Source organism: Felis catus, chromosome C1, assembly GCF_018350175.1.
Source record: "Felis catus isolate Fca126 chromosome C1, F.catus_Fca126_mat1.0, whole genome shotgun sequence".
In the NCBI taxonomy this organism is placed as follows: Eukaryota; Metazoa; Chordata; class Mammalia; order Carnivora; family Felidae; genus Felis; species Felis catus.
The window spans coordinates 14,785,046-14,812,031 of NC_058375.1; the positions used below are offsets into that span (position 1 = coordinate 14,785,046).

Sequence of the window (26,986 nt, forward strand, 5' to 3'; positions counted from 1 at the left end):
CAGGACAAGAGGGTTTCTCTGTGCTCTGCCGTGCCCCCCCCCAACAGGAAAAGAAGGTGGGTCACAGCCTGAGGCACCTGCTGCTGAAACTGGGGCTCCTCCCTTCCCCCCCCCCAACCCCATGGGGACTGAGGTGGGTGAGCATTTCCCATGCAGGGAGAGAGGAGGCCACGGTCAAGCAGCCAAGCAGCCTGCAGCATTCAGATGTCTTTGGAGGTCTCGCATTTTATCATTCACATGTGAATTTTTAAAATCTATGCCATAGCATCTTTGTGCCACTCTGACATAAAAATAACACTTACAACTAATGACCAGTTGAACTGCTTAACTCCCTCCCCCAAGTCTTGTCTCAAACCTTTGGGCCAAGTTGAAATCCGTGAAGATGTACCATATCCATCCAGGACTTTCATACTCCGGGACAGCCGGGAACACGTGCCCATTGGGACACAGACAGCAGTGTCAGCAAATATCTAGATGCCACCATTGAAATGCCGACCTCAGGCTGAGCCGGGGGGAGGGTTATGGCAGCTTCCCATGTGGAGTGAGCCTCGAGTGCAATTTTCAGTCACTACATGAACAGTAATTAAACACCTACTGTGTGCCAGGCACCGTTCTGCGTGCGGGGAATATACAGCAGTAAACCAGACAGACAAGGTCGCTGTCCTCATGGGGCTGGCATTCTGACAGCAGAAGGGGGGGAGGCAGACAGTTAATAGATAAGCCCATAACATGTAATATGTTAGGCAAGTTCTATGAAGCTAAATGCCGTAGAGGCTAAGGAGGATAGACTGGGTGCTATTTTAGCTAGAAAGGACAGCTTAGGCAACATTTGTGTGATCTGAAGAAAGGGAGGGTGGAGATATGCTGGAGGAAGAACATTCTGTGCAGAGGGCAGTGGGAGGGGTAAGTGCAAAGGCCCTGAGGCAGCAGCGGGCATGATGTGTTGGAGGAGCGGCCGGAAGGCTAAAACATCTAGCAGAGTGAGAGACAGGTCAGAGGGATGATGGGGAGTCAGACTGTATAAGGTCTTGAAGCCTAAGTGAGGACACCTGTTGTCACAGCACAGAAACTTGAGGCACCAGCCAGTCTCAGACCATGAACACCAGCTTGTGTGCTGTCTTTGTACGTGCTGACATCGGCCCCAAGTCTTCTGTGTTTGAGACACGGGGCCTACCGGAGCTGGGGACACTCAAGACCTCAGTGGATGGAAGAACAAGGGGCCCAGGAGGCCCTGAGAAGCTTATCCCTGCCCGTTCCAGCAGGCAGAGTAAAACACGCTCTCAGGAGCAGCCTGCATCAAATCCCCAGGAACCTCGGAGCTGTGCACAGAGTGTAAGAATAACAGATAATAATACCAAGGGTTAGTGAGGGTGCGGAGAGGAGGAGACTCCTGTCCATTGCTGGCAGAAATGGAAACTTTGCAGCCTGGAAAGCAATCTGGTGAAACACAGCGGCTGTCCTTTGACCCACGAACCCCAGAGACATTGTTTCCTAAGTCCACAAAAGGGATGCAGACCTGCCGTGTTATCTGTTAACCCAGGGAGGCAGGGAGAAGAAGTACAACATAACAGATGCCCCCAGGTGGCACGCGTCCCAGCAAAGACTGGTTTGCACAGCGCACCTGGACAGAGCTTAAAAAAACAGCAGTGAGCAAAACAAGGGAAGTGATGGGCCACACACACACACACACCCCCCACAGGGTGCTTTACAAGGAGACCTGCAGATTAAGCACGTAGAACAAAGACCTTAGAGGGTGTGACCCTGAGGGAGATACAGTAGGGTCAAAGACAGGGTGGGGGATGACCCAGAAAGAGAGCCTGGGAACTTGAGCCTTCAGCAGGTGACTCACTGAGCAACTCACTGTCATTATTATCCGCATTTAATGGATGGAAAACCCAGACTTGGAGAAGCGGCTTGGGCAAGGCACCCCCGGCTCACAAGGAAGAGCAGGGATCCGAGACATGGTGTGACGTTGTGTGAACGTCCTCAGCGTGGAGCCAGACTCACCCGGCGAGGACACTCTCTCTGCCAAGTGCTAGTTGTGGGAGCTTAGGCTAGCCGCTACATCTTGCTGAGCCTCTGTTTTCCCATATGGGAAATGGGGGTCCTGGGGGCCCTGATGCCTCTTCTACGGGAGGTGGTGAGAACGACAGGTGCCAATGCTTTGGGGCACCAGGCCTGGCGCCTGGCCCATCCACCGTGAGTCGTCGGGTCTCATGTCGGGGTCCAGGCTCTCCTTGGGGTCAGATCCCATGGCCGAGTAAGGGTGTGGGGTGGGAGGAGGCTCCTCAGCCCCCTTTCGGGCTGGGCTGCAGGGAATGCCGAGGCCGCTTGGGACTCACTGTCTTCTTCCGTTTTCCTGCCCCTTCCTTCCTTCCTTCCTTCCTTCCTTCCTTCCTTCCTTCCTGCCACCTCCTCCTCGTTTCGGCCACCTCCCCAGCAAAGACAAGCATTGCTTCGGCACCCGGGCCCTGGACTCCTGGAACAAGCTGTGCCTGGCAACTCTCCTGGACACCGATGTGTCCAACCCCATGGAATACGAGTTCAACTTCCAGCTGGAGATTCGCGGGCCGTGCCTGCTCGCAGGTGAGAGAGGGCCACCCAGACCTGGATCGGGGCCAGAAAGACCTGAAGCCCGGAGGCGGGGAGGGCTTCCAGCAGAAAGCTTCCAGGGATAGAGAGGAGGGGGAAGGCAGGGAAGCTGACCCGCCCAGAAGCACATGGAGCTTCGTGGACCCCCACTTCCTGCTCCCCAACGTGTGGCCCAAAGATGAGCCTCTCCCAACGACAGGCTTCAAGACTGCCCCCATGCCCACCTCAATGGCTCCCTTGCATAGTCAAATCGGCTGGGGAGTTTTCAGATCCCACCACCCAGATCCCACCCAGAGCTGCTGATGACCGTGGTCTGGGCTGTGTCCTGAACACTGGAATATTTAAGAGCTCCCAGACGATTCTAACATGCAACCAGAGTTGGGGACTATTGTTCTGATGGCTCCCCTCCCCAACCCACTCGAGGTTTTAAAGGGACACGAGGACGCAGTTTCTTGTCAATGAGTGTTCTCCCAGAGCAGCGTGATGGCATTTACAGAGTGCCCAGCCATCGAGCCCTGAGCTCTTGCTTTCTTTATGTGCACTATGAGGAAGCCACCCTTTGACCCCAGTGGACCCTGAGGTCAGGGCAGGAAGGGCCACAGACATCGCCAGTCTAAGCCCCCATTTTGCAGATGGGGGAATTGAGGAGGCCTGTCCATGGTTGCACAGCAGGTCAGGAGCCCCTCATCTCTGACACGGGTCTTCCTGTCCCCGACGGAGCCCCTATTTCTCCTGAGACTCGTGAGCTTATTCCATGTTTCTGTGCCACTCAGGGGTGGAGAGTCCTACCCACGAGATCCGAGCTGATGCTGCCCCATCTGCACGCTCAGCCAAGAGCATCATTATCACCTTGGCCAACAGGCACACCTTCGACCGGCCGGTGGAGATCCTCATCCACCCCAGTGGTACTACGCGCCAGGCGGGGCCCCTGGGAGGCCTGTGGGAGGGAGGAGGTGCTGATCCTGTGGGGCAGAGATACGCAGCCAGCCCGGGAGAGGGCGGGGGGGGGGGGACAGCAGAGAGGAAACCAGCAATAGTGGCCCCTGGAAACCTGACTCTAGTTGGCAGAATTGAGTGCCTCCTGCCCAGATTCTAGCTCCAGAGGCCCTGGGGGTCTCATCCACCCAATGGGGAACTTGGCCTCCAGGCCAGCTGAGCAGGTAACCTTTGAAATCCCAAGCTCAGGGAGACCCTCGCAGCTCTGAACCCTCAGAGAACAATTCCTTTGTCTCTTGAAGGCTTCATAAAATGTCAGGATCTGAAAAGATCAGAGCCCAGTCTCACCCCCATTGTACAGATGGGTAAACTGAGCCCCAGAGAAGGGTGTGAGTTCTCCATGGCCACTAGGCTCCCCTGCCTGGCAGAGAAGGAGTCTTCCCGAGACCCCACGCCACTCTAGGCAGCCAGGGGTTCTCTCCCCCTCCCCACATTGGGAGTCCTCCCCCCTCCATGAAGATCTTCCTCCTAAACCAAGGCCCCCGGCCTTGCCCTCCCACTCGGACAAGTGCCAAGAGTTGATCTCATCTCTGCAGAGCCCCATATGCCGCACGTCCTGATGGAGAAAGGGGACATGACCCTGGGAGAGTTTGAGCAGCACTTGAAGGGAAGAACGGATTTCATTAAAGGGATGAAGAAGGACAGCAGTGCAGAGAGACAGGTGCGTGTGGCTGGAGCCGAGTCAGCAGCGGCAGAACTGGGGTGACATCGGGGGCTCGGTCATCAGGGGACCCATGAGGATGCTGAGCAGGGGAAGAGGGTGGCTTGCCCGGGTCCCTCCCTCAGCACGCTGCTGGCACATCCTGATCACTGTTTCCGTCTGTGGCTGGGGCGCTGCTGGGGCATGGACGTCCAGATGCAGCCGTCACCCGGCAGGCACCCTGTCTTCCTGCCTCCTGCCAGCCCACCTTCTCTTAATGCCACCGAGGTGCCTAAGCCAGGCGACGTTCCAGGCTGGTGGCAGAAACAACCTTGGTCTTCTCCAGGTCGCTTCATCCCAAGGAGCCCCCAGGTGCCCTCTCAGTCCCACCTTTACCCCTGGGCCTCCATTTTCCCATCTGCTGAATGGGTCTCCTGCTCTTCCTTCCTCTGAGATCCTTGCAACTGTTACCTAAAGAATAAAGGCAGAGCAGAGAAAGCCGGAAGGAGACCCTTTCTTGGCCTGCCCCCTCCCCCCATGAAGTGTCAGTGTGAGAAGGCCTCAGCAGAGGGTGCTGGGGAAGGCTGGTAGGAGGCTGAGCCAGCAGCCTCTCCTGTTCGTGGCTCTGCACACCAAGCCGGGCCCTGAATGCCAAGGCAGGTGTAAGGACGATGGCACACTTTTTTTTCTGGTATCCCCATTTTAGACGAGAACGCTGAGGTTTAGCACCCAAGAAGAACCACTCAGCTGAGAGGAAAGGAAGACCGTTGGCTTTGGTGACATGAGGTTAAGGACTCAGAGTCAACCCTGTGGGGGCAGCTTGGCTGGATCTAAGAGCCCCTCCCTGACTGGCAGAGGACCATGGCAGAGGGGGAGGGCATAGGAATATGTAGACCCTTCCCTGCTCGTGCCAACCCCTTCAGCAGACATCCCCCTGGCAGCGCCTGCTTGGTGGGGGGCAGGAGGGATGGCGAAAGGAAAGGGTCAGTAGCTCACTGCCCCTGTCGTCGCATGTTAGGGACCCCACTGGGAACATCTGCCTTCCCAGAGGGGCTCCCTCACCCAAATGAATCAGTTCGGAGAAGAGGCTGGGGCCAGGTTCTCAGAGTGGGGGTGTCCCCGAGCTCTGAGGACTGTAGCATGTGGGCAGCAGTGGGGGCAGTGGGTCTCCCAGGCCTGGGGCTCCTCTGCCTGCCAAGATTAAATCAATTAGCCCCGGGAGGGTGGAAGCAAATGAGGATTTGCCACCTTGGGTTGGTTATGCAAGTACCCTGTATTCTCGTGAGCTCCGGGGATGACAGGGGATCACCCAGAGCCACTAAGAAGCGATGAGTTTATTGCAATTGGATAAAGGCAGCGGGAGGAGACATTGGTGAATCCTGAGCCGGGGTCCCCACGCCACCTCGCTGAGAGGCAAAACTCAGGTTCCCAGAAGGGGCTCCTGTCACTGGCAGATGAGGCTGTTGCTGCCTTGGGCTCTGTCTTCCGGAAAGCCAGGCTGGGCAGTGGCCTTTGGCAAAGGAGCTCCACGTGGGAGGGAGAGCGTGATCCCTCACGGAGGAGGGAGGCAGGCATCCAGAAGGTGAACATCAATCATGAAGAGTGGGTATGACAAGCCGTCAGAGGCTGTGATTTAGCAAAGAGGGGGCAAATGACACAGAGGAAGATGCCACGTACAAGAGACAGATGCAGAGAGAAGCAGAGACAAGTAGAGACAGAGACTGGAAGAAAGAAAAAAAAAGCAACTCAGAGATGCACACATAGGTGCCCACACAGATTCATTTCTCATTTATTTATTCAACAAACACTATGTCCCCCAGGAGATGTCAGGCTCTGTGCTAGGCACTGGGAGGACACTAAAAACGACATGTCCTTGTGCTCATGGAGCTTACGTTCTAGCACAGACTAGAAGTAAACGAATGAGCAAGTTCAGGGGCAGAGAGGGCTGGGGACCAAGAAAGAAATACCGCAGAACGATAGGATATAATGCGTGAGAAGCGTGGGCGCTCTTAGCCTGGTGTTTAGAGAAAGCCTGTCTGAGAATGAGGCCTGGTGAGTGGTGAACAACCGAAGACCGTGCACAGAACTGCAAGCAGAATAAGGGCGACGCGTCTGGGAAACAGGTGGCCAGCGTTGCCGAAGTGTAGTGGGCAAAGATGGCGGGGACAGGTAGGCGGGGGTCAGGCACTAGGGGGCTTCATGACCATGGTGCAAGGCGTGGGGGAAGCTGTGGTGTAAGCAGCAGAAAGACAAGGATGATCACACTCCCTGCTCTATGTAGAGAACAGACCACAGGGAGGTAAGAGTGGTTGACAGAGGCATTAAAGGTCCAGACTAGAGACAGTACGGTCCCAAACTGGGCTGGGGGTGGGGGTAGAGAGAGAGACAAGAGGACAAGTTCAGAGCGCATCTCAGCGACAGAGCTGACAATGCCTTGCTGAACGACGAGCCGTGGGGGCGGGGGGAGGAGGATAAGAGAGGAACCAAGGACAAGCCCTAGGTCTTGGGTGTGAACACACCTGGGTGGGGGATGATGTCACCTACCGAGTTGGGGAAGGGGCTGAAATGAAAACACTGAGAAACAGACGCAAAGAGGCACGCGCACCAGACACAGTCAGACGAAGAGGCAGACAGAGGAAGTGGGGGTGAGGAGAGAGAGAGAGGTAGGGCGAGGATGGAGGAAATGAGATTCGGCGCAGCGTGCGGGGTGAGTCTGGAAGCAGGGTTCGGCAGCAGCGTGCCAGGGCAAGGGAAGAGAACACACAGGAAGATAAAGAAGCGTGGTGCTGTCCCGCCTTTGATGTTTATGGGTCCATCTTTCTACCGGGCTCTGAGGTAAGCCCTGGCAAGATGGAAAATGACTCAGGTATGGCCTGCCTGCAAGTAGCGTACAAGCTAGGAGGAGGCAGCCAGGTAAGCAAAACATTGCAATGTGAGAAGCGCCTGGGTCCCCACAACAAACAGCAGCAGATACAGTGACGGTGGCTCCCGTGTAGAGACACTTGTTCTGCGCCAGGCGGCAGGCTTCACGGGCATTGCACTTAGTCCATATAACTCCGTGAGATCAGTAGTCTTGTCTTCATTCCATGCGTGAGGAAATTAAGCAATAGTCAGTTCACCCTGAAGACGTGGGCAGGCATTCTAAAGAGGTAAAATCTGAAGACGGAGTAGGAAGTTATCAGAGGGAGAGAAGCGGTAAACCCAGGGAAACCAAGTTCACAGCCAAGATGAGCCGGAGGGAGTGGCTTAGACGCTGGGGGTGAAAGCCAGAGACACACTTCTCAGCTGAGGTCCTGCACGTGTCCATCCCATAACCACCCTGAGAAGGGGATGCTACTTGCCCCATTTTATAAATGAAGAAACAGACCCAGAGGAGGGACATGCCCAAGATCACACAGCTGGACGGTGAGAGCTGGGATTTAAACCCCGGTCTTTCTGCCTCCAAAGTCTATGCTTGCTGTTTGTTGCCACTGTGAAAGTCTAGCAAACGGAAGAACCGGGTATGGTCGACCTGGAAGTGTCTCTCGTGCGGAGCATGAGTGGGATCTTGACAAAACCTGGTGAGTAACGGGGGACCAGTGTGAGCCCCCAGGAGCAGCTCTGGACTCCTTGAGTGCTCAAGTGAGAGAGTTTCCTTTCTTCTCCAGACAGAAATCATCCGGAAGCGTCTCCACAAGGACATCCTCCACCATTCGGTCATCATGCTCAACTTCTGCCCTGACCTCCAGTCAGTCCAGCCGAACCTGAGAAAGACCCATGGGGAGTTTATCTTCCTCATTGACCGGAGTGGCAGCATGAGTGGGACCAACATCCACCGTGTCAAGGTACCTATAAGAGGACCCATGCCCCGGGATTTAGGGCTTCAGCACTTCCTCAGCACTCTCTGTTCCAAGCAGCCCTCCTTCCACACCTGAACTACTTTCCTAAATTACTCCAGGACTAAAAGGAACAACTCAACTTTCTAAAATCCATTTGAACACAGACACCCAAACTCAACTTGTTCCCCAAATAAAACCCTGAAATGGATGAGCAGAGGTAGAACTGTTGCCCATTTACCAAGGGATAAAGTCATCATCAATAGCTTTCCTTGGCACTCTGCAAACCTTTGTTGAGTGCCTGCTTGGGCTGAGACATCTCACCAGGTACTGAGTGGAGAGAGACACAGAGAAGAGAGGAGGGAACTCACATAGCCTCAGGTTTATGTGCCAGATACAATACCAGCCACTTAATGCACAGCATGGTGTTGAATCCAGACAATAATCCCGTGAGGTTGGCCCTCTTGTCACCATTCTCCAAATGGGAAAACCAATCCTGAAAATTTCAGTAACCTACCCAAAGTCACACAGCTAGTGTGGTCTAAGATCAAACTCATGTCTGTCTGTTCCTACCACCTGACATCAGAGATTCATTGCATATGGCCTCAGCCATTAAGGACTGTGTACAATCCACTAGAAAATATTTGGTTCATTCTTTTTTTTTCAAGTGCCTAATATGTGCAAAGCCCAGTGCTTGGCCATCTGGAAAGACAACAGGTTGTAAATGTAGTTCCTGGCCTCAAGGCGTTCACAGTCGAGTGAGGGAGCAGCCCTGCTAACCAGTCATAGCTGGGAGCATGGTCCCACTGCAGTGGGAAGTTCTGAAGGAGTACAGAAGAGTGATAAACTTTCCCCCCCACACACATATCCAGAAGCGTTTCCTGTCCTTCAGAAGATTATTCAACTCGATTATGGCATTATCTAACTCTCCTTTGTATTTTTCATTGTGGAGAGGTATGTCTCCTCTGCTGGAGTTATGAACTCATTAAGGGAAAGGACCAGATCTTTCTCATCTATCTCTCCCCATGGAGCCTCGCTCTGTACTTACCCATAAAAAGCCCCCAGTTGCTGTTTATTGAACTGGGTAAAGGCTCATAGTTCAAGGAAATGAAGGATGCGGGAACAGGAAGAGAGACAGTTCTGCTGCTGTCACCTGAAATGTCATCCCTCCCCCTAGTTTGTCTCTGGAGCAAACTCTTGTTCCCAGGGCAACAGGATTGGCAAGGAGGGGAGGGGTTAGATGGGATCTGTGATGCCAGGTATCTCCTCAGGCTTGCCATGACTAGGTTTAATCTTGAAGTATGCCTGAGCAATCATGTATGAGACCCAAGCTCCTGTTTGAGGCCTCTAGACGCTGAGGTACAGGACTAGTTGTCACCTTCTCCCCACCTTTGTCTGCCATCAAAAGCAAGAATTAGAATGGGGAGCTGTCCATAGTTCTGCTGAAGTATGCTCCAGGACTGTGTGGCCATGTGTATTTCATTCCATAGCTGTATCAGTTTTTAAGACATCTCTTCAGTTATTCTTAAGTATCATGGGATCTTATGATAGCTCTTAGCATTTAAGTCATTTTTCCTGCCATTTTCCAGGTAAAGAAACTAAGTCCCCAAGAAGCTAGGTGTTCTCCCCAGCACCACAGGGCTAATGAGGAAGTCAAAGCCTCCCACATCTTGGATCAGTGCTCATTTTCCTTAGGTTGCTGGTAGGGTATTAGGATACTCTTTTACTGAGAAAAGCTCTCTTCTCTATGTCATTTCTGCTGCATGGCTTAATAGAAAGAGCAATGCTTGGGTTTTGGGATCAGTTCTGCCACTGACCTGCTATGTGGCTTTGGACAAGTGGCTTCTCAACTCTGGGATTCATTTATCCTTTCTGCAAAATGAGCAAGAACGATTAATTCAGGGAGGGCAAACATATGTCACACGTCCCTTTGTTCCTCTCTCCTAAGGCCAGACAGACATCAATAATTGACCATGGCATTTTTTTCTCACGCTGAGCCTGGACTCATTCTCTACACCCTTGTCATCTCAGTGGTCCAGGCTGTTACTACCAGTTAAATGGAGTCATTTTATGAGTGGAAATCTATTTCCTGAACTAAAGACCTTTCCAAACTTTACCCTCTAGAATTTTCAGACAATGACTTCCTCTGACTTCCTCAGTCCTTTCCCCCTTTGGAGTCTCCCCTGCTCTCTTTTCCAGTTCAGCTCACTGAGCTCAAGGTCATCTCTCCACAAATGGCTTTGCATTGGCACAATCCATTCTGCTACACATGCCCCTTTTAGAAAAAGGTACAGAAATCACTCAGGCACACGCTCCTTTCCCCACTGACAACGAGGCCATAGGGGGGTTGCTTGGGGCATTAATTGTGTGCCATTAGGTAGACATTTTAGGGAAAACTAGGCTCAGGAAGGTGGGAGAGAATAGAAATCCAAACAGCCACACCAAGGGGGAAAGTTCAGCCAATTTAATTTCCTGCAGCGGGTCTCATTCTTCAGCTGCCACTCGATGCCAAAAACATGGCTTTAAAAATTCTAATAGGTGTGAGCAGAGACAATCTGTATGGATCAGCAGAGTCTCCCGCTAGCGGGAATATACATTAGTGGCCAATGAAAAAATAAGCAGATATTGACTTCTTTTGTAGAGAAACAAAATGCATTGACACAGGCAACAAAAAGAGACGGAGAGAACGGTGAAGGTTGATGTTAATGTTTGATGTTTGTGGAGGGGGATGGGAGAGGGGCTGCAGGTCTGTGGAGCCTGCAAGGCTGCATTGCTGTGGAAGTTGCCAAGACAGACTTGCAAGTGCTTCCTTCTGGATTCTGGAATATAACAGTTTGTCTCTCTGTGAAGTCAGCTGAGATCCCTGGGGTGCCATCAACAAACTCCTTGAGGGTGACAGAGAGCCCCTCATTTCTGAGCTCGGTGCCAAGGCAGAGCCAACATGAATAAGGATCTCAGAGCTATGTTTTAAAAGCTGTCTTAGGTTTTGCAATCCAGAGCAACTTCTTAACCCTCTGAGCCTCAGTTTTCTTTTTAATGTTTTTCTTTTTGAGAAAAAGAGGAAGAGAGGGTGGGGGGAGGGGCCGAGAGAGAGGGAGACACAGAATCCGAAGCAGGCTCCAGGCTCTGAACTGTCAGCACAGAGCCTGACGTGGGGCTCAAACTCACGAACTGTGAGATCATGACCTGAGCCAAAGTTGGACACTTAAATGACTGAGCCACCCAGGTGCCCCTGAGCCTCAGTTTTCTTACCTGTAAAACAGAGGCATTGCTATTAATATGTTTCTCATTGGGGTGGTAATAATAACCATTTACTGAATGTTTACTAAGTGCCAGGCTGAGGCTTAGAGGAGGGACATAACTAACCCAAGGTCAAGTTAGTAATGGGGCAAAAGTGAGATTTAAACCAACATACATCTAATTTCAAAATGTATCTTCTTAACCACTGTGCTGTAACACATGTTAAAGAGATTAAATGAGATGACTAATAGAAAGTGCTTAGCACAGGATTTGGCACATAGTAATTGCTTGCTATTTACCACTGCACTGTTCTATCATCATCATCATTATCAACATCATCATCATCATCATCATCATCATCCCCCGCCCCCACCATCTCTCCACCTTTCTTCTTTGTCATTATTTATTTCAACAGACCTTCATCAAGGTCTCCTGGTGTTGTCTAGTTAAGCAGGTTAGGACTCTACTGTTCACAAACTTCAGAGGCAAGGTGACACATGTTTGAGTTTTTGACTCCACTATTGTCAGAATGCTCACCAATGACTTATCACACCCCTCTGTGCCTCAATTTTCTCTTGTATAAAAGGGGAATAATGTTGTGCCTGCCTAAAGGGTTATTGAAAATATTACATACAGTAATGTGTGTTAAGTATCTCCTGGCATTTAACAAATATGAACTGAAGAGACTGTCCCTAAGAGACTTGTCCCCTAGTTAACAGTGGGGAGGGGGCCCATCTGATGCAGAAGGCCCTGGATGAAAGCCAGAAGCCTGTTCCATCAACAGTGTGCCCTGGACCCAGCCACATGCCTCCCTTAGACATTGATTTTGTTTTTGCAGAAGGGAATGGATATTCTCTGCTCTCCCCAACTCTCAGGGTCAGCAGGAGGTGAAAGGGAACTGGCAAATATAATAGAAGGACTTTGAGAAGTCAGGCTTGCTACACGGGTGAGAAGTTTTATGATGATGGCTTTGGTCCAGCCTCTGGTCTCCCTGTCAGCAAATTTCTAGATCTGAGGGAGAAGGCAATGTTGGGTGCAGGCGGGGGGTGGAAGGCCTGCCTGGAGGCCGCTTCTGGCTGGGATGAGAACACTGGTGTGTGGTGGCAAAGGTCGTAGCTCCTTTCTGAATTCTGAACATCCCTTTCTTGCCTGCCAGGATGCCATGCTGGTGGCTCTTAAGAGCCTCATGCCGGCCTGCCTCTTCAATGTCATTGGGTTTGGATCCACATTTAAGACCCTCTTCCCTTCCAGCCAGACCTACAGCGAGGTAAGGAGGGGGAAGGGCTGGGTCCAGGAGTGGATGGGTGGTGAGGAGCAGAGGAAAAGAAGAAAAAGAAGGAGCAGGTAACCCTGAGGCCAGCCTCAGAAGTCATCCCTCACGTGGCACCTCAGTGATGCCCACAAGCAGAGAACCAGGGAGGCTATCTCTGGGTAGGCCGGTTTCTAACATCTCTTTTTTTTTTTAAGTTTATTTATTTTAAGAGAGAGAGAGAGAGATCATGCACACATGTGCATGAGTGGGAGAGGGGGGGGGGGGAGAGAGAGAGAGAGAATGGAGAGAGAGAGAATCCCAAGCAAGCTCCATGCTGGGCTCAATCCCACAACCATGAGATCATGACCTGAGATGACCTGAGCCAAAATCAAGAGCTGGACCCTCAACTGACTGAGCCACCCAGGTGCCCTGTCTCCTCTTTAAAATAAGGAATATTTTAGGCAAAGTGTAGGTGTGCACAGGCCTGCCACTCACTGAAGCCTCTGTTTCAAGAGAACGATGGACCCATGCAAGGTTGAGCTAAAGGAGGGAATGGAAAGGGGATTGTGGAGTGAATAGGTGGGGAGGTGGGCTAAGAATAGAACTCACAAGGTTCAAACTACAATTTAGAACAAGAGGGCTGGGGCCCCAGCAGCATGTTCAAAATTGGAGCATATCCTATCCAGACCTAGGAACAGGAAGAAAAAAAGTAAGGGAGGGAGAGGAGAAAGGAAGGAAGAACATTTTTCAGTGAAAAATAACTTTATGGGTTTTTAAAATATTTTTAAAAAATTATATATTGATTGTCCCACAATTTCTAAATCTGGATAATCAAAAAGAAAAAATTTTAAATCTCCCATGATCACATCACAAAAAAAAAAGAAGAAAGAAAGTCCACTGTTATAGGCTTAGTATAAAGCCTTCCAGACCTTGTTCTATGTATTTACACACATTTTTAATAAAGATAGGATTAGGCCTGCCACAACACAACAGCCTATCATAAGCATATTTCCGTGCCAGTAAATATTAATCTGCAGCATAATGTAAATGGCTGCCCAGTATTTCACTACACAAGTAAATCGGGACTTACTTAACTAGATCCCTACAGTTGGGCATTTAAATTGCTTCCATTTATTTTTCTATTCAGTCATCTTTGTAGCAAAGACTCTGTACCCATCCTTAATGATTCCCTTAGGATAAATCCTTAGTTCTGTTGGTTCAAAAGGGACATATACATTTCAAGACTTTTGCTATATGCCGTTGCCCCAATCATGGGCGTTGAAAGAGCATCTTCGTGAATCGGGAGCAGGACATCTGATGTCCAGTGAGAATCTGTTCCTGCTGCAGTGACATCCATCTGGTACAGCAGTCCTTGGCCAGTTGAGTTTCACAGTATTGATCCAGGGGAAGGGGGATCTGAAGCCCACGTTGGGGTACTTTGATTTCCTCAAAGCACCATAGGGAGTTAGCATCCCAGGCAGGCCAGGACTCAAGTCTTGAGATTTCTAGTGTAATGTTCTTATATCACTACACCTCCTGCCTTGCTCATCAGAAAAGGACACCTCATTTGTGCTGAGCAGTTGGGGATTGATGTGCTACCTTTTAAGGGGTGTTTATATTTTTAATGAGGAACAAAGAAAGGACAAAGGTAAGTGAACACACCATCAACAGCATTAGGGCACTGGTAGGGGGTGTTATTGGGCAGAATCACCCCAAATGAGTCACCATCTATTCCTCCTGTGCACGGACAGGGTTGAAATTGGGAATATGAGTCAATCCAGCGAGACCCAACTAAGATCTAGGGAAACAAAGGGCTTATCCTCCAGGGGGCTTGGAGTCTCAGAGCCATATGGTGATCCTGGGGACTACCTTCCCTGCCTGTGGCACTTCCCTACAGGAGAGCGTGGCCATGGCCTGTGATAACATCCAGAGAATGCGGGCCGACATGGGTGGCACCAATATCCTCTCCCCGCTCAAGTGGATCATCCGGCAGCCAGTGCACCGAGGCCACCCACGGATTCTCTTCCTGATCACGGACGGTGCCATCAACAACACCGGGAAGGTGCTAGAACTGGTGCGAAACCATGCCTTCTCCACCAGGTGGGCACAGGCTGAAGGTCTAGGGCTTGGTTATCCTGGGTGGCCCTGGGCTGGGGGTGGCTGAACCAGGGCATCATGGAAAGTGCCAGAAGGGGAGGAGAGAACTCCCAATTCCTACAGTGCTTTGCGTCCAGGGTGGTGTAGCTGACTTCAGAGTTTGCCTTTTTGCCTCAAGAGTTCAGATGGAATGAGACGCCCACACCTCTGCTTCCAAAGGGCAGTCAGAGGAAGTCCTTCCTGCTGCTTTGACTCTGTCCTGGGGTGGGGGTTGATGGGCTATTGTGAATGTGAGTGCCTGCTGCTGGCCCTCTTCCTTCACCTTCACCCTCTGCCTGATGTTAGGACCAGCTCTGAGATAGCTCTGCCGGCTCATGCTCTGTCCCTTTCCCCACCAAAGGGACAAAGGTGGCACAGAGGACCAGAAGTAGCAGTCTTTCTCCTCCCCTTCTCCCAGGTGCTATAGCTTTGGAATTGGACCCAACGTGTGCCACAGACTGGTGAAAGGGTTGGCAACTGTGTCCAAGGGCAGTGCTGAGTTTCTGATGGAGGGAGAACGGCTGCAACCCAAGGTGGGCGACAGGGGCTCAGTCTCTTCTGGTGGTGGTACCTCAGGGGTGGAGCTGGAACTTCATTTCATCCAGGTCTGAGCTCCCCGCTAGGCCACACTACGCCCCAGTGAGGATCAGAGAGGTGGAAGCCACAGAGCAGGCACCTTCTGGAGCTAGTCCAGGACACTAGATCCATTGGTCTCCAGTCACCGGATCTACGTGCTCCGTCCCCTGGCTGGGCAGGAGAGGGGCTTCTGAAAGAGTCACTGCCTCTATGGATACGAGTTGTGTTTGGGGTCATTTCTGACCACATTCCTGATGGTGACAAATGGTGTCTCAAAAGAAATCTAAAGGACCCAGAAATCAAGGGGATTATAGTCTTCTCTCCATTTTCTGCACAGTTGGCACAAATAACTCAACCCTTAGAAAAACCCTGTGTCAGCCCAGGTCCTCCAGGAACCAGGGACAGCTCTGGAGTTAAGAGTGCAAGAGATTCACTGGGGGATAATATCTATGAAAGAGGAAAGAGGAAGAAGCAGGAAGGAGCACTCTTTAGCCCATGATGTATTTGCATGCCTGTGAAAGGGAGGAAGGGAAGCAGCATGAAGAAGGGAGAGCCTGACTGCAGGTCTGGCAAGGTCTCAGCAAGGACCCAACGGGGAGCTCTGGAGCAAAGATCTCCCATTAGGTAGTCAGATTAGGCTGAAACATCAGGTCCGCCCTGCTCAGCCATTGCCTCGGGGCTTCCAGGCAGAAGTGTGGTCTTGGCTCAGAAGCTGGAGCGTTACATCTGGAGACTATCACCTAACTGCATGCCTTGCTGCAAAGAACACAATCTTCCTCCGAGGGAGATCTGGGAGTGCACCTTTTTGGCTGCCACAATCCCCAAATCATTTTTCTCCAGCTTTGCAGTACCTTTGAAGAAATCAGCCTAGCTGGTGCTAAACCACAGCTGTTGTTTTTGTTTGTTTGTTTTTTAATTTTATTTTTTTTTAATTTACATCCAAATTAGTGAGCATATAGTGCAACAATGATTTCAGGAGTAGATTCCTTAGTGCCCCTTACCCATTTAGCCCGTCCCCCCTCCCACAACTCCTCCAGCAACCCTCTGTTTGTTCTCCATATTTATGAGTCTCTTCTGTTTTGTCCCTCTCCCCATTTTTATATTATTTTTGTTTCCCTTCCCTTATGTTCATCTGTTTTGTCTCTTAAAGTCCTCATATGAGTGAAGTCATATGATTTTTGTCTGTCTCTGACTAATTTCACTTAGCGTAATCCCCAATCCCCTCCAGTTCCATCCACCTAGTTGCAAATGGCAACTTTTCATTCTTTTTGATTGCCGAGTAATACTCCGTTGTGTATATATATATATATATATATATATATATATATACCACATTTTCTTTATCCATTCATCCATCGATGGACATTTGGGCTCTTTCCATACTTTGGCTATTGTTGATAGTGCTGCTATAAACATGGGGGTACATGTGTCCCTTCGAAACAGCACACCTGTATCCCTTGGATAAATGCCTAGTAGTGCAATTGCTGGGTCGTAGGGTAGTTCTATTTTTAATTTTTTGAGGAATCTCCATACAGTTTTCCAGAGTGGCTGTGCCAGCTTACGTTCCCACCAACAATGCAAAAGAGATCCTCTTTCTCCACATCCTCGCCAACATCTATTGCCTGAGTTGTTAATGTTAGTCATTCTGACAGGTGTAAGGTGGTATCTCATTGTGGTTTTGATTTGTATTTCCCTGATGATGAGTGATGTTGAGCATTTTTTCATGTGTTGGTTGGCCATTTGGATGTCTTCTTTGGAGAAGTGTCTATTCATGTCTTTTGCCCATTTCTTCACTGGATTATTTGTTTTTGGGGTGTTGAGTTTGATAAGTTCTTTATAGATTTTGGATACTAACCCTTTATCTCACATGTCATTTGCAAATATCTTCTCCCATTCTGTCGGTTGCCTTTTAGTTTTGCTGATTGTTTCCTTCGCTGTGCAGAAGCTTTTTATTTTGATGAGGTCCCAGTAGTTCATCTTTGCTTTTGTTTCCCTTGCCTCCGGAGACGTGTTGAGTAAGAAGTTGCTGCAGCCAAGATCAAAGACGTTTTTGCCTGCTTTCTCCTCGTGGATTTTGATGGCTTCCTGTCTTATGTTTAGGTCTTTCATCCATTTTGAGTTTATTTTTGTGTCTGGTGTAAGAAAGTGGTCCAGGTTCATTCTTCTGCATGTCGCTGTCCAGTTTTCCCAGCACCATTTGCTAAAGAGACTGTCTTTACTCCAATGGATATTCTTTCCTGCTTTGTCAAAGATTAGTTGGTCGTATGTTTGTGGGTCCATTTCTGGGTTCTCTATTCTGTTCCAATGATCTGAGTGTCTGTTCTTATGCCAGTATCATGCTGTCTTGATGGTTACAGCTTTGTAGTATAGCTTGAAGTCTGGGATTGTGATGCCTCCTGCTTTGGTTTTCTTTTTTTTTTTTTTTTTTAATTTTTTTTCAACGTTTTTTATTTATTTTTGGGACAGAGAGAGACAGAGCATGAACGGGGGAGGGCCAGAGAGAGAGGGAGACACAGAATCGGAAACAGGCTCCAGGCTCCGAGCCATCAGCCCAGAGCCCGACGCGGGGCTCGAACTCACGGACCGTGAGATCGTGACCTGGCTGAAGTCGGACGCTTAACCGACTGCGCCACCCAGGCGCCCCTGGTTTTCTTTTTAAAGATTGCTTTGGCTATTCAGGGTCTTTTCTGGTTCCATACAAATTTTAGGATTATTTGTCCTAGCTCTGTGAAGAATGCTGGTGTTATTTTGACAGGGATTGCATTGAATATATAGATTGCTTTGGTTAGTATCGACGTTTTAACAATATTTGTTCTTCCTATCCGGGAGCATGGAAACTTTTTCCATTTAAAAAAAATTTTTTTAACATTTATTTACTTTTTGAGAGACAGACAGATACAAAGTGTGAGTGAGGGCGGGGCAAAGAGAGAGGGAATCCCAGATTCCAAAGCAGGCTCCAGGCTCTGAGCTCAACACAGGGCTCGAACTTACAAACTGCAAGATCATGACCTGAGCTGAAGGCAGATGTTCAACTGACTGAGTCACCCAGGCCACCCCCACAGATGACATGTATTGAACATTTATCATGAGGCAGCTACTTCAAATCCAGTATCTCGGCTAATCCTCCCAATGACGTTGAGAGTTGAAAATTACTAACTCACTTTACCAGTGGGGAAACTGAGGCCCAGGGAGGCAAATTAACTTGCTCAAGATCACTCTCCAGTCCACGCTTTGACACAAGCTTCCTGTGGGCCCTGGGCTAGTCACAACCTTACTTTGGGTCTTGGGTTTTCCCATTATAATATGCTAGGCTTAGAAGAGCATTCTGGTAGTTTAAGAAGCTCAGAGGCATGTTCACTGTTGGACAAGCCACCCCAAAGCCCACTGTGTCTTCCCTGCTCACACCCTCTCGTGTTCATACCCACACGATCTTTGTGGGTGCTCCTCATATGTGCATGTCCCTGCTCATGCATGCCTCCAACCTGTGTTCTGACTCTGCCCAACAGATGATCAAATCCCTGAAGAAGGCTATGGCCCCAGTCCTGAGTGATGTAACTGTGGAGTGGGTCTTCCCTGAGACCACCGAGGTCCTAATCTCGCCTGTCGGCACCAGCTGCCTCTTCCCTGGAGAGCGGCTGGTGGGGTATGGCATTGTGTGTGATGCCTCCTTATACATCTCCCATCCCAGATATGTAAGTATCTTAGACATTCCAGAACCTTGCCCACAAAGCCATCCTTAGCTGGAAAGACTACTGGGAACTAGGAACTAATTGGATCTGGTGTTTACAGTTGTGGGGCATGGTGGCCAGGCCAAGGGCATGTGGTCATGATGACATTGCTTGGCTAAGTGCTGTCATCGCAATACGTGGTTCTTAAGATCCCCTGCAGCAGAAAACTTGGGGTAACGTGCTTAAAATGCAGACTCCAACCTCCAACCTGGGCCTACTGAATCAAAGTCTTTGAGGGTAAGGCCTAGGAACCTATATTTTATATAATCTCCTCAAGGTGATTTTGATAAACAATTCATTTCAGAATAACTGTGTTCAGGTTTCTTTCCCCAAACACTCTATTCAGGTCATGTCTCCTCAGATGGGTTTGTGTTTTATTTACATGGATAATTCTCTTGTATGTGGTGACAGACGTGAGATAAAAGTGAGGAATGTCTATAAGGAAGGTGGAGTTCATGTGAAAACGTGGGAGATTGCCCGAGAAGCTATTTCCCCATCCATCTTCCCTCTTTAGTGAGTCTCTCCTCTCCTGCTTGAAGGATTTGTCCTCTTGTTTTATTTTTAAGCAGGAGTCACAAACTCATTGCCTAGAGGGATTGTGCAGGTATAAAATGATTGAAATGAACTTATAAAAATAAAAGGGAAAATGCCATGAAGGGTAGCAGTGATCACTGAGTCCATAGAAAGGCTATAAGGAGTGATAAGGAATATGGCAAATTGGACAGCATGCACCCATCTAAATTGGATGGTCCCTACCCATCTAACAAACTGCTCTCATGCAGGAATGTGGGCTCTGTGTTAAATGTGTTTTCAGTCTTACAAGAGAAGTTAGAATTTTATGTGCAATTTCCAGATTTTAGAATGTTATAGAATCTCCTAAGAATCGTGGTCAGGGTAATGGTTAATGTGTTGTGGAGAGCAGGGCATTCAAATGCAGGGAGAAGTTGGTCAGTCTTTGAACAGTATAGACCCTTCTCGGAGGTCTGGAGGCAGCAGATCACCAGCAGACCCTACCACTAGAAGGGAGCATCAAATCCCTTCCCTTTCCTTACTCATGAGAATGGCAAAGTTTTCTCCCACTCTTACCACGGCTGTTGGGTAAGGGTACCCTTGTATATCGTGGTGGAAACATGACTTTTCCCCCTGGAAAGCAATCTAGAAATAACTAATGAAATTTGAAATACATAACTTTTCAGCCCAGAAATCCCTCCTAAGACTCTAACACATAAAAATAAAAGTGATGTAATGGATTCGTGCCCAAGGATTCACTGTAGCAATTTTTTATGGCGGCAAAAATAAATGGCCACAAAGTGAATTCTTAAAAATAAGGGGTGGGAGAATACTTATTCAGTCAATTGTTAAAAAGCATAGTTGATGTGCAGGATTTCCAAAATGTTTTAAGTGCAAAATTCAAGGTACTGATAAATGTAAGTAATACAGTCCAGCTTTGGTAGAATAAAAGTGACCCTCCAAAGCCCTTATGTTTTATATATATATTTATGTCATGGAGAATGGAATGGAAGGAACAGATGGTTCATTCTGTTAATTTTGATGACCTATTGGAGACAGCAGTGGCATTTAGAATGACATTTTTAAACATGTTTCAATAAATAAGATAATTAAAAATATAAATAGTATAAATGATATGGAGAGTCAATGCCATTCACCATCTCTTAAACAGAAGTCTGCCTAAACAAATCAAGCAAGCAAAAAGCTTTCCTGTTATTCCAGATCTTCAAAGATTGAATGTCTGTCACCTCCTGTCACATGCTTGCTGCCCTGCACATGTTCTTTCCGACACCTAGTCTCACTCTCTGCCCTCTTCTCTCTCCCTCCCTCTAGGACAAAAGGAGACGATACAGCATGTTGCACTCTCAAGAGTCCAGCAGCTCTGTCTTCTACCACTCACAGGACGAGGGGCCCAGCCCAGACAGCAGGGACTGTGTCAGGGGCATGGGCGCACCCTGCAGCCCAAGGCAGCCCAAAGATCCCCAGCGATCCACCGGAGACTCCATCGCCAATCTTGGTTAGACTGTGCTCCACTCTCTCTTCCAGGGAGGCCATGGTTGCTACATTTTACTGAGCAGTTACTATGTGCTAAGCTGTTTTATACAAACAATCTCACTGCAGCTGTGCAGATGAGTACTGCTCTCCCTATCTGCAGATGATGAAACGGAGGCTTGGCGACTTTAAGCAATTTGGCCAAATCATGAAACTTGAAAGAGGGGGAGGGTACAGACAAAGGGTCTGAGAGCTGTCTGGACCCAAAGCTTCTTTATGGTGTTAATTTCTGGTCCTAGGTATTTATTTATTTACTTACTTACTTTGGTGGGGGGGACTCAAGTGAGCAAGGGTGGAGAGAGAGAGAATCACACGAGGGGCAGAGAAAGAGAAGGGATCACCTACTAAGGCTAGGTTACCCAACACAGATCTGGGAAGCAAAGATACCCCAGATGCGGACTCCTGTCCTTCAGAAGCTCTCCGCCTAGTGAAACAGATACAATTGGCCCTAACTCTGATAGAAGCAGAGTGACAGGGACCACAGGAAAGTTTAACAAGCTGTGAGGGTCCCAAGGAAAGACACATTGGTAGATGATATCAACAAAGACATAATGAGGGCACTGATTCTTAGAAGCGGGAAGAGAGAAGATTCCAGGCAGCAGAAATGGACCTGAGATGTGGAAGTGTGACACCTAGAAAACACATACACAACTGATTGCTCATCTGGTATATTTGGAGCACATAATACATTGAAAAAGGAGCAGAAAGGACAGTAGCTGGGTAGATGGATTGGGACCAGATTAGGCAAGGCTTTAAATGCCAGGTGAGCCGAGACACCTGCAAATCTTTCACCAGACAAGAGGTAGAAAATGCAAGACGTTTCCAAGCAGGAAAGGAGCATACAAGCCCCTCTCTCCTTCCCCACTGTTCTCCACCCTGATGGCTCCCCTGTCACCACCCTACCCAGGTCTGGACTTCTCCCAGCGACGGCGGGCATATAGCACCAACCAGATCAACCACAAGCCTTCCCCAAGGGCCACCACAGCCAGCGACCCCACAGTGCCTGCCAGGAGATACCCACTGCGGAAAGCCAAGCCGCAGGATCTCACCAACCAGACCAGCACAGAGGCCTCGTGGTGGCAGATTGATCTGCAGGTACCGAGCAGGGCAAGTTGGAGCTGGGGGAGACCATAGATGGGGAGAGAGCTGTGTGTCCTGCTTCAGCCACAAGGATGGGGCCTTTTCTGCCACATCCTATTCTGCCAAACAAGTCACTTCCTCTTCATTTTTCTGGATCTTCACCTGCCTGACCCCCTTTCTAATAATGGTACCCATTGGCCAGTGACATCACTCATTCCGTGTACACAAACACCTCCCAGCCAGCAGGGAGCATCGAAGCAGGTGGGGGAGCTGACCGCCCCCACTCTGTACAGATGTGGAAATTGAGGGCCAGAAAGGTAAAGTGACTTATCCAGGGTCACATAGCCAGTCGGGGGACTGCGACCCAGGACCCTCTCCCTACAAAGCCCCTGCTTCCCTCCCTCCATCACACTGCACCTTCTGCAAATCCCAAGGGTTGCACATTCACCCCTGGCAGAGATCATCGCAGAGTTAGAGCCAGAGCAGGACCAGTTGCCCCGCCATTCAGCTAGACCAGAGTGTCTCCACCTCAGCACTGTGACACGATAATTCTTTGTGGCAGGCGCTGTCCTGTGTTTTGTAGAATGTTTGGCAGCAGCCCTGGCCTCTACCAACTGAAATGCACCCTCAATCACCATAACCAAAAACAGTCACTGCCAAATCCCCCTGGGGAAGAGGGTAGAGTCACCAGACAGAGAAACACTGTCCTAAACCAGATTGGGGTTTCTTATTATCTGCATGCCTTTCTCCCATTTTCTTAGGAATGGGTTTCATGTAGCTTTGTCATCATTAGGTCCTGGTTCCATAAAAGCAGCCATTACTTCTCCCATGCCACCCACCACCCCCTCCATCCCCGCCCCTCCGTAGGTTCCTGCCCTCCACCCCGGGGCAGAGACTCGGCCACCTAGGCCCTTCTCTGTGCTTAGCCAGTTGGAAGACACTACCCTTGGACTCAGGCAGACTCTGCTCCTTAAGCATGTTGCTTTCCCTCTCTGAGCCCTGATTTTCCCTTCTGTGAAATGGGGAGAATAGCTCGTGCAGATAATTGAGCTAATAACAGCCATCAACAGATTTTCTTGAGAGCCAACTGTAGTGGAAGGCTCTTGCAGGCAATGGCTGATAAGAGATGAAGTGCCCTGGAGCAGCAGCTGGTATGCAGTAGGTGTCCCTTAGATGCACCTCTACCTGGTGAGAGCTCTGGGCAGCTTAGCATCTGCTCCCTCCTGCTTGCTTCTGGCCCATCTTTGTTCGTCTCTCCCTGAGCCCCTGCTTGGCTTCTCCAGTCTCTCTCTCCCCAACACGCTGGTACAAACGCACACACATGCATATGCAAGCACACACACGTACACACTCCCTGCAGCCTCTGGCTGGGTGAAGGACTGCATCTTAGACCAATCTGTTACCATGGAAGCTGTAGCAGCGTCTGTTTCTTGCTGTGGCTGTGATGTTGGGGCAGGGGTGAGGGGAATCCCAGTCTGTCATGGGAGAGGGGGACTAAGGATCCCTCGGGACCCAGCAGCCCTGGCTGGGTACCAGCTCCCATCAGGGACATCCTAACAATGACCGACAGTCTTTTCCTTCTCCCACACCTTTGTACTGTCCCCAGCCCCAGAGGAGATGGGAAGGAGGACCCCGGCCCCTGCCCTAAGGAGTCCCCATCTAATGGAGAGGCACAGTCCTCTTCTCAGTAAATACTTGATAGAGATGAGGAAGATTCCATGGTTAACTGTTGACCTTAAAACCTAAGAGGCACTTTCTCTGTTTCACCTTGTAAGTGCCTTTGGCCCCTCCCAATCCGCTCCCCCTACCAAGCATAGCAAGTTTCCCGGAGGCACAAAATTCATTTTTAATTAATACTCTTTAATTACAGAAGTACTACACATTCAGAGTTTACAATAAAAACCCTCAAACAGTGCAGTCAGGTATAAAGTAAAACTAACATCACCCCTTCCCTGTGCCCAAACCCACTGGATTTTCAGTGTTTCCTTTCAGAAATACTACAAACACACACACACACACACACACACACACACACACACACACGTTTTGAAGAATCACATTATAAATCTCCAATCTGTCCAATTATTATTGGATCTCTCCAAAGTCCATAAGTAAATCTCTGATTTACTTTGTTAATGTCTTTTTTAAAGTTTATTTATTTATTTTGAGGCAGAAAGAGAGAGAGAACGAGTGGGGGGGGGGTGGGGACAGAGGATCTGAAGCGGGCTCTGTGCTGACAGCAGAGAGCCCAACATGGTACTTAAACTTAGGAGCAGTGAAATCATGAGTCAAGCCGAAGTCGGGCGTTTAACTGGAAGAGCCATCCAGGTGCCCCTTTTTAATTCACTTTTCTGTATACAGTAAAGTGTACAATTCTTGGTGAATTGTTCTGTGACTTTTGACAAACGCATAGTCCTGTAACTATCTCCACAATCAAAATACCGAACAGTTGCAAGTTACTTTTTTAAAATATGTTTGATCTCGGACAGCTTCCCACGTTGGTAGGAAGAGATCTGCCACTTTGATTTCTGGGTTGTGTGGCGTTCCGTTGTATGGATCTACCATAATAACTTGTCAACCCCTATTGATGCACGTTTTTGACAGGGTCCAGATTTTTCACTTTTACAAACAATACTGCAACAAATCTACAGTACGTGCACGTAGATACCTGCATCCTTGTGTGTTCCACAGAATTAAATTTCTGAAAATGGAATTGTTGGGTCAAAGGAGCCTGTGCACATTTCATGTTGATAGCACACTGCTTAAAGGTTCCTCCCACAGGTGTGCACCGGCTTACGCCCACATCGACAGTCCAAGAGAGAGACCCTACCCTGTCTCCCCAATTAGCCACAATGTGTGTCATCAAATGTTTAAGTATTTGCCAATCTGGAAAACGGAAAAAAATCATAACTTATTTTAATTTAGAGCAATGCTCATGAAGCAGAACATTTCTTCATGGGTTTATTTGACACATTTTGAATTGCCTGTAGATACCCTGAACCCACATTCTACCTCTGCCCTCCTGCCCCAGTGATTTACAAGCGCTTTTTCTTGAAAATGATCTTTGTCATGCATGTTGCAAATGTATTTCCCAGTTTATCCCTTGCCTTTTGATGTTTTTTTTTTTGTACCAGCACAAGAACAGACAGATTAAACGCACAAAACAGAAAAGAAAGTCCAGAAATAAAACCAAATGTACATGAGAGCTTTGACAGGAGAGAGGCAGGGAACTGATAAACCCTAGAAACTGAATGAATGGACCATATTCAGGAAGCAGTGTTGAGATCTGTACTACTCAGAAAATCAAGGAAAAGGCTGGTTTCTATTTCTTGACACCAAAATAAATTTCATGTGAATCAAAGATTTAAGCAAACAAAAATAAATCATAAAAATTCCAGAAGAGTTTTTTTGAGTGGGAAAGACCTTTTAAGCATGACATATGAGAAGACATAAGGAAAACGCTGATAATTTTAGCCTCCTCCCAACACACACACAAAGTTTTAAACTTTATGGCAAAAAAAAAAAAGTGGATTTAGAATATTATCCATGGTATGCGATTTTCCATGGTTTTCCATGCTTTGGGCTTTATCCATGCTTTGGGATTGTTTGTGTTGATGGTTCCTCATGGGTAGTAGAGAGTAGGTTATGTGTCCTTGGGAACCGCAGGAGCTGAAGTGTCCAGGGAAAGAGCTGTGGCTAGGGGTGGAGAGAAGAGGGCAGCCACCAGGAGCTCAGCCTCCTCCCTTCCCTCTTGCACTCCTAGCCCTTGCTCAACAGCGGTCCGGACCTGAGCCAGGGCCCCAAACTCCGCGGCCCAGGTGCCCACAGGCCGTCTCTGCTGCCCCAAGGCTGCCAGCCCAGCCTGCCCTCCAGCCAGGAGACCCAGACCTGGAGCCCCATGAAAGAGCCCGATCTTGGGTTTAACCTGAAGCCGGCTTCAGACAGCCGTAGCCCTGGGGACCTGGGTAAGTGCCTGCAGGGTCCAGGACCTGACTGGGGACAGGAAGGAATCCTTCACCTTCAGATGATAGGACTGATGGCAAATGCCTTCCTCTGTGCCCTTGAGGGAGAAGGATCCGTTATTGCCCATCCCTGCCAGAGAACCTCACTCTCCCAATCAACCTAGCCCTTGGGCTGGCTGTGAGGATCCCAGATGTCCCTGAGGCTGCATTCTTGCGCCCAAGTGTCCCCACACCATTCTATCTGGCCACCTCAAGTACTGGATTCCTGGGAGGTGGGTCTGCCCCATTTTGGGGAGAAGCCATACCCTCCAGTTGTCCTAGGGAAAGAATCCTGTGTTCCTTGAGGTGGGGAGGGTCGGGGGAAGACAGTACTTGCTTAGGGATGTCTGCGCCCTGGGGAGGAATGATGTCCCTAGGGATTGACCCTCCGTGCCCCAGCCCAGAGCACCACCTGCTTGTCCCTCCACTCGCAGAACCGTCCCATCACCCTTCCACCTTCGAGACCGAGACGTCCTCGGACTGGGAACCCCTGGCCGAGTCCGAGGATCGGGTCAGTCCCAGCAGGCCCCCTACCCCAGGCCCGGTGCTGGGCAAGGCCGTGGTCAAGGGCCTGCGCGACAGCCAACGTTTGCAGTGGGAAGTGAGCTTTGAGCTGGGGCCCCCCGGCCCGGAGAGGGGAGGGGCACATGAGGCCGACCTGTGGAGCGAGACCTTCCACCACCTGGCGGCCCGCGCCATCATCCGCGACTTCGAGCAGCTGGCGGAGCGCGAGAACGAGATCGAGCAAGGTGAGCCCCACGGCCTGCGTACTCCTATCTGCCCTCCCGGAGCCCCTCCCCGCAGCCCCGCCCAATGCCCATCCCACTCCTCCCACCATGATCCGCCCCCTCCCCGCAGCCCCGCCCAAT

The 26,986-nt window shown here is 49.6% G+C and overlaps 1 protein-coding gene across 6 annotated transcripts in view; it reads left to right on the top strand.

Annotated features, from left to right (window-relative positions):
* The window catches only part of VWA5B1 (von Willebrand factor A domain containing 5B1), a 60,907-nt gene that overhangs the window by 23,742 nt on the left and 10,179 nt on the right, over positions 1–26,986 (top strand). For all 6 annotated transcript variants that reach the window (XM_019836295.3, XM_045035203.1, XM_045035201.1 and 3 more), the window contains 12 exons: positions 2,441–2,586; positions 3,366–3,497; positions 4,125–4,249; positions 7,876–8,052; positions 12,440–12,550; positions 14,433–14,635; positions 15,090–15,204; positions 18,754–18,939; positions 20,818–21,001; positions 21,944–22,131; positions 25,880–26,081; positions 26,552–26,866. In XM_019836295.3, the coding sequence (XP_019691854.3) occupies positions 2,441–2,586; positions 3,366–3,497; positions 4,125–4,249; positions 7,876–8,052; positions 12,440–12,550; positions 14,433–14,635; positions 15,090–15,204; positions 18,754–18,939; positions 20,818–21,001; positions 21,944–22,131; positions 25,880–26,081; positions 26,552–26,866 (2,084 nt within the window). The remainder of the gene's footprint in view (positions 1–2,440; positions 2,587–3,365; positions 3,498–4,124; positions 4,250–7,875; positions 8,053–12,439; positions 12,551–14,432; positions 14,636–15,089; positions 15,205–18,753; positions 18,940–20,817; positions 21,002–21,943; positions 22,132–25,879; positions 26,082–26,551; positions 26,867–26,986) is intronic.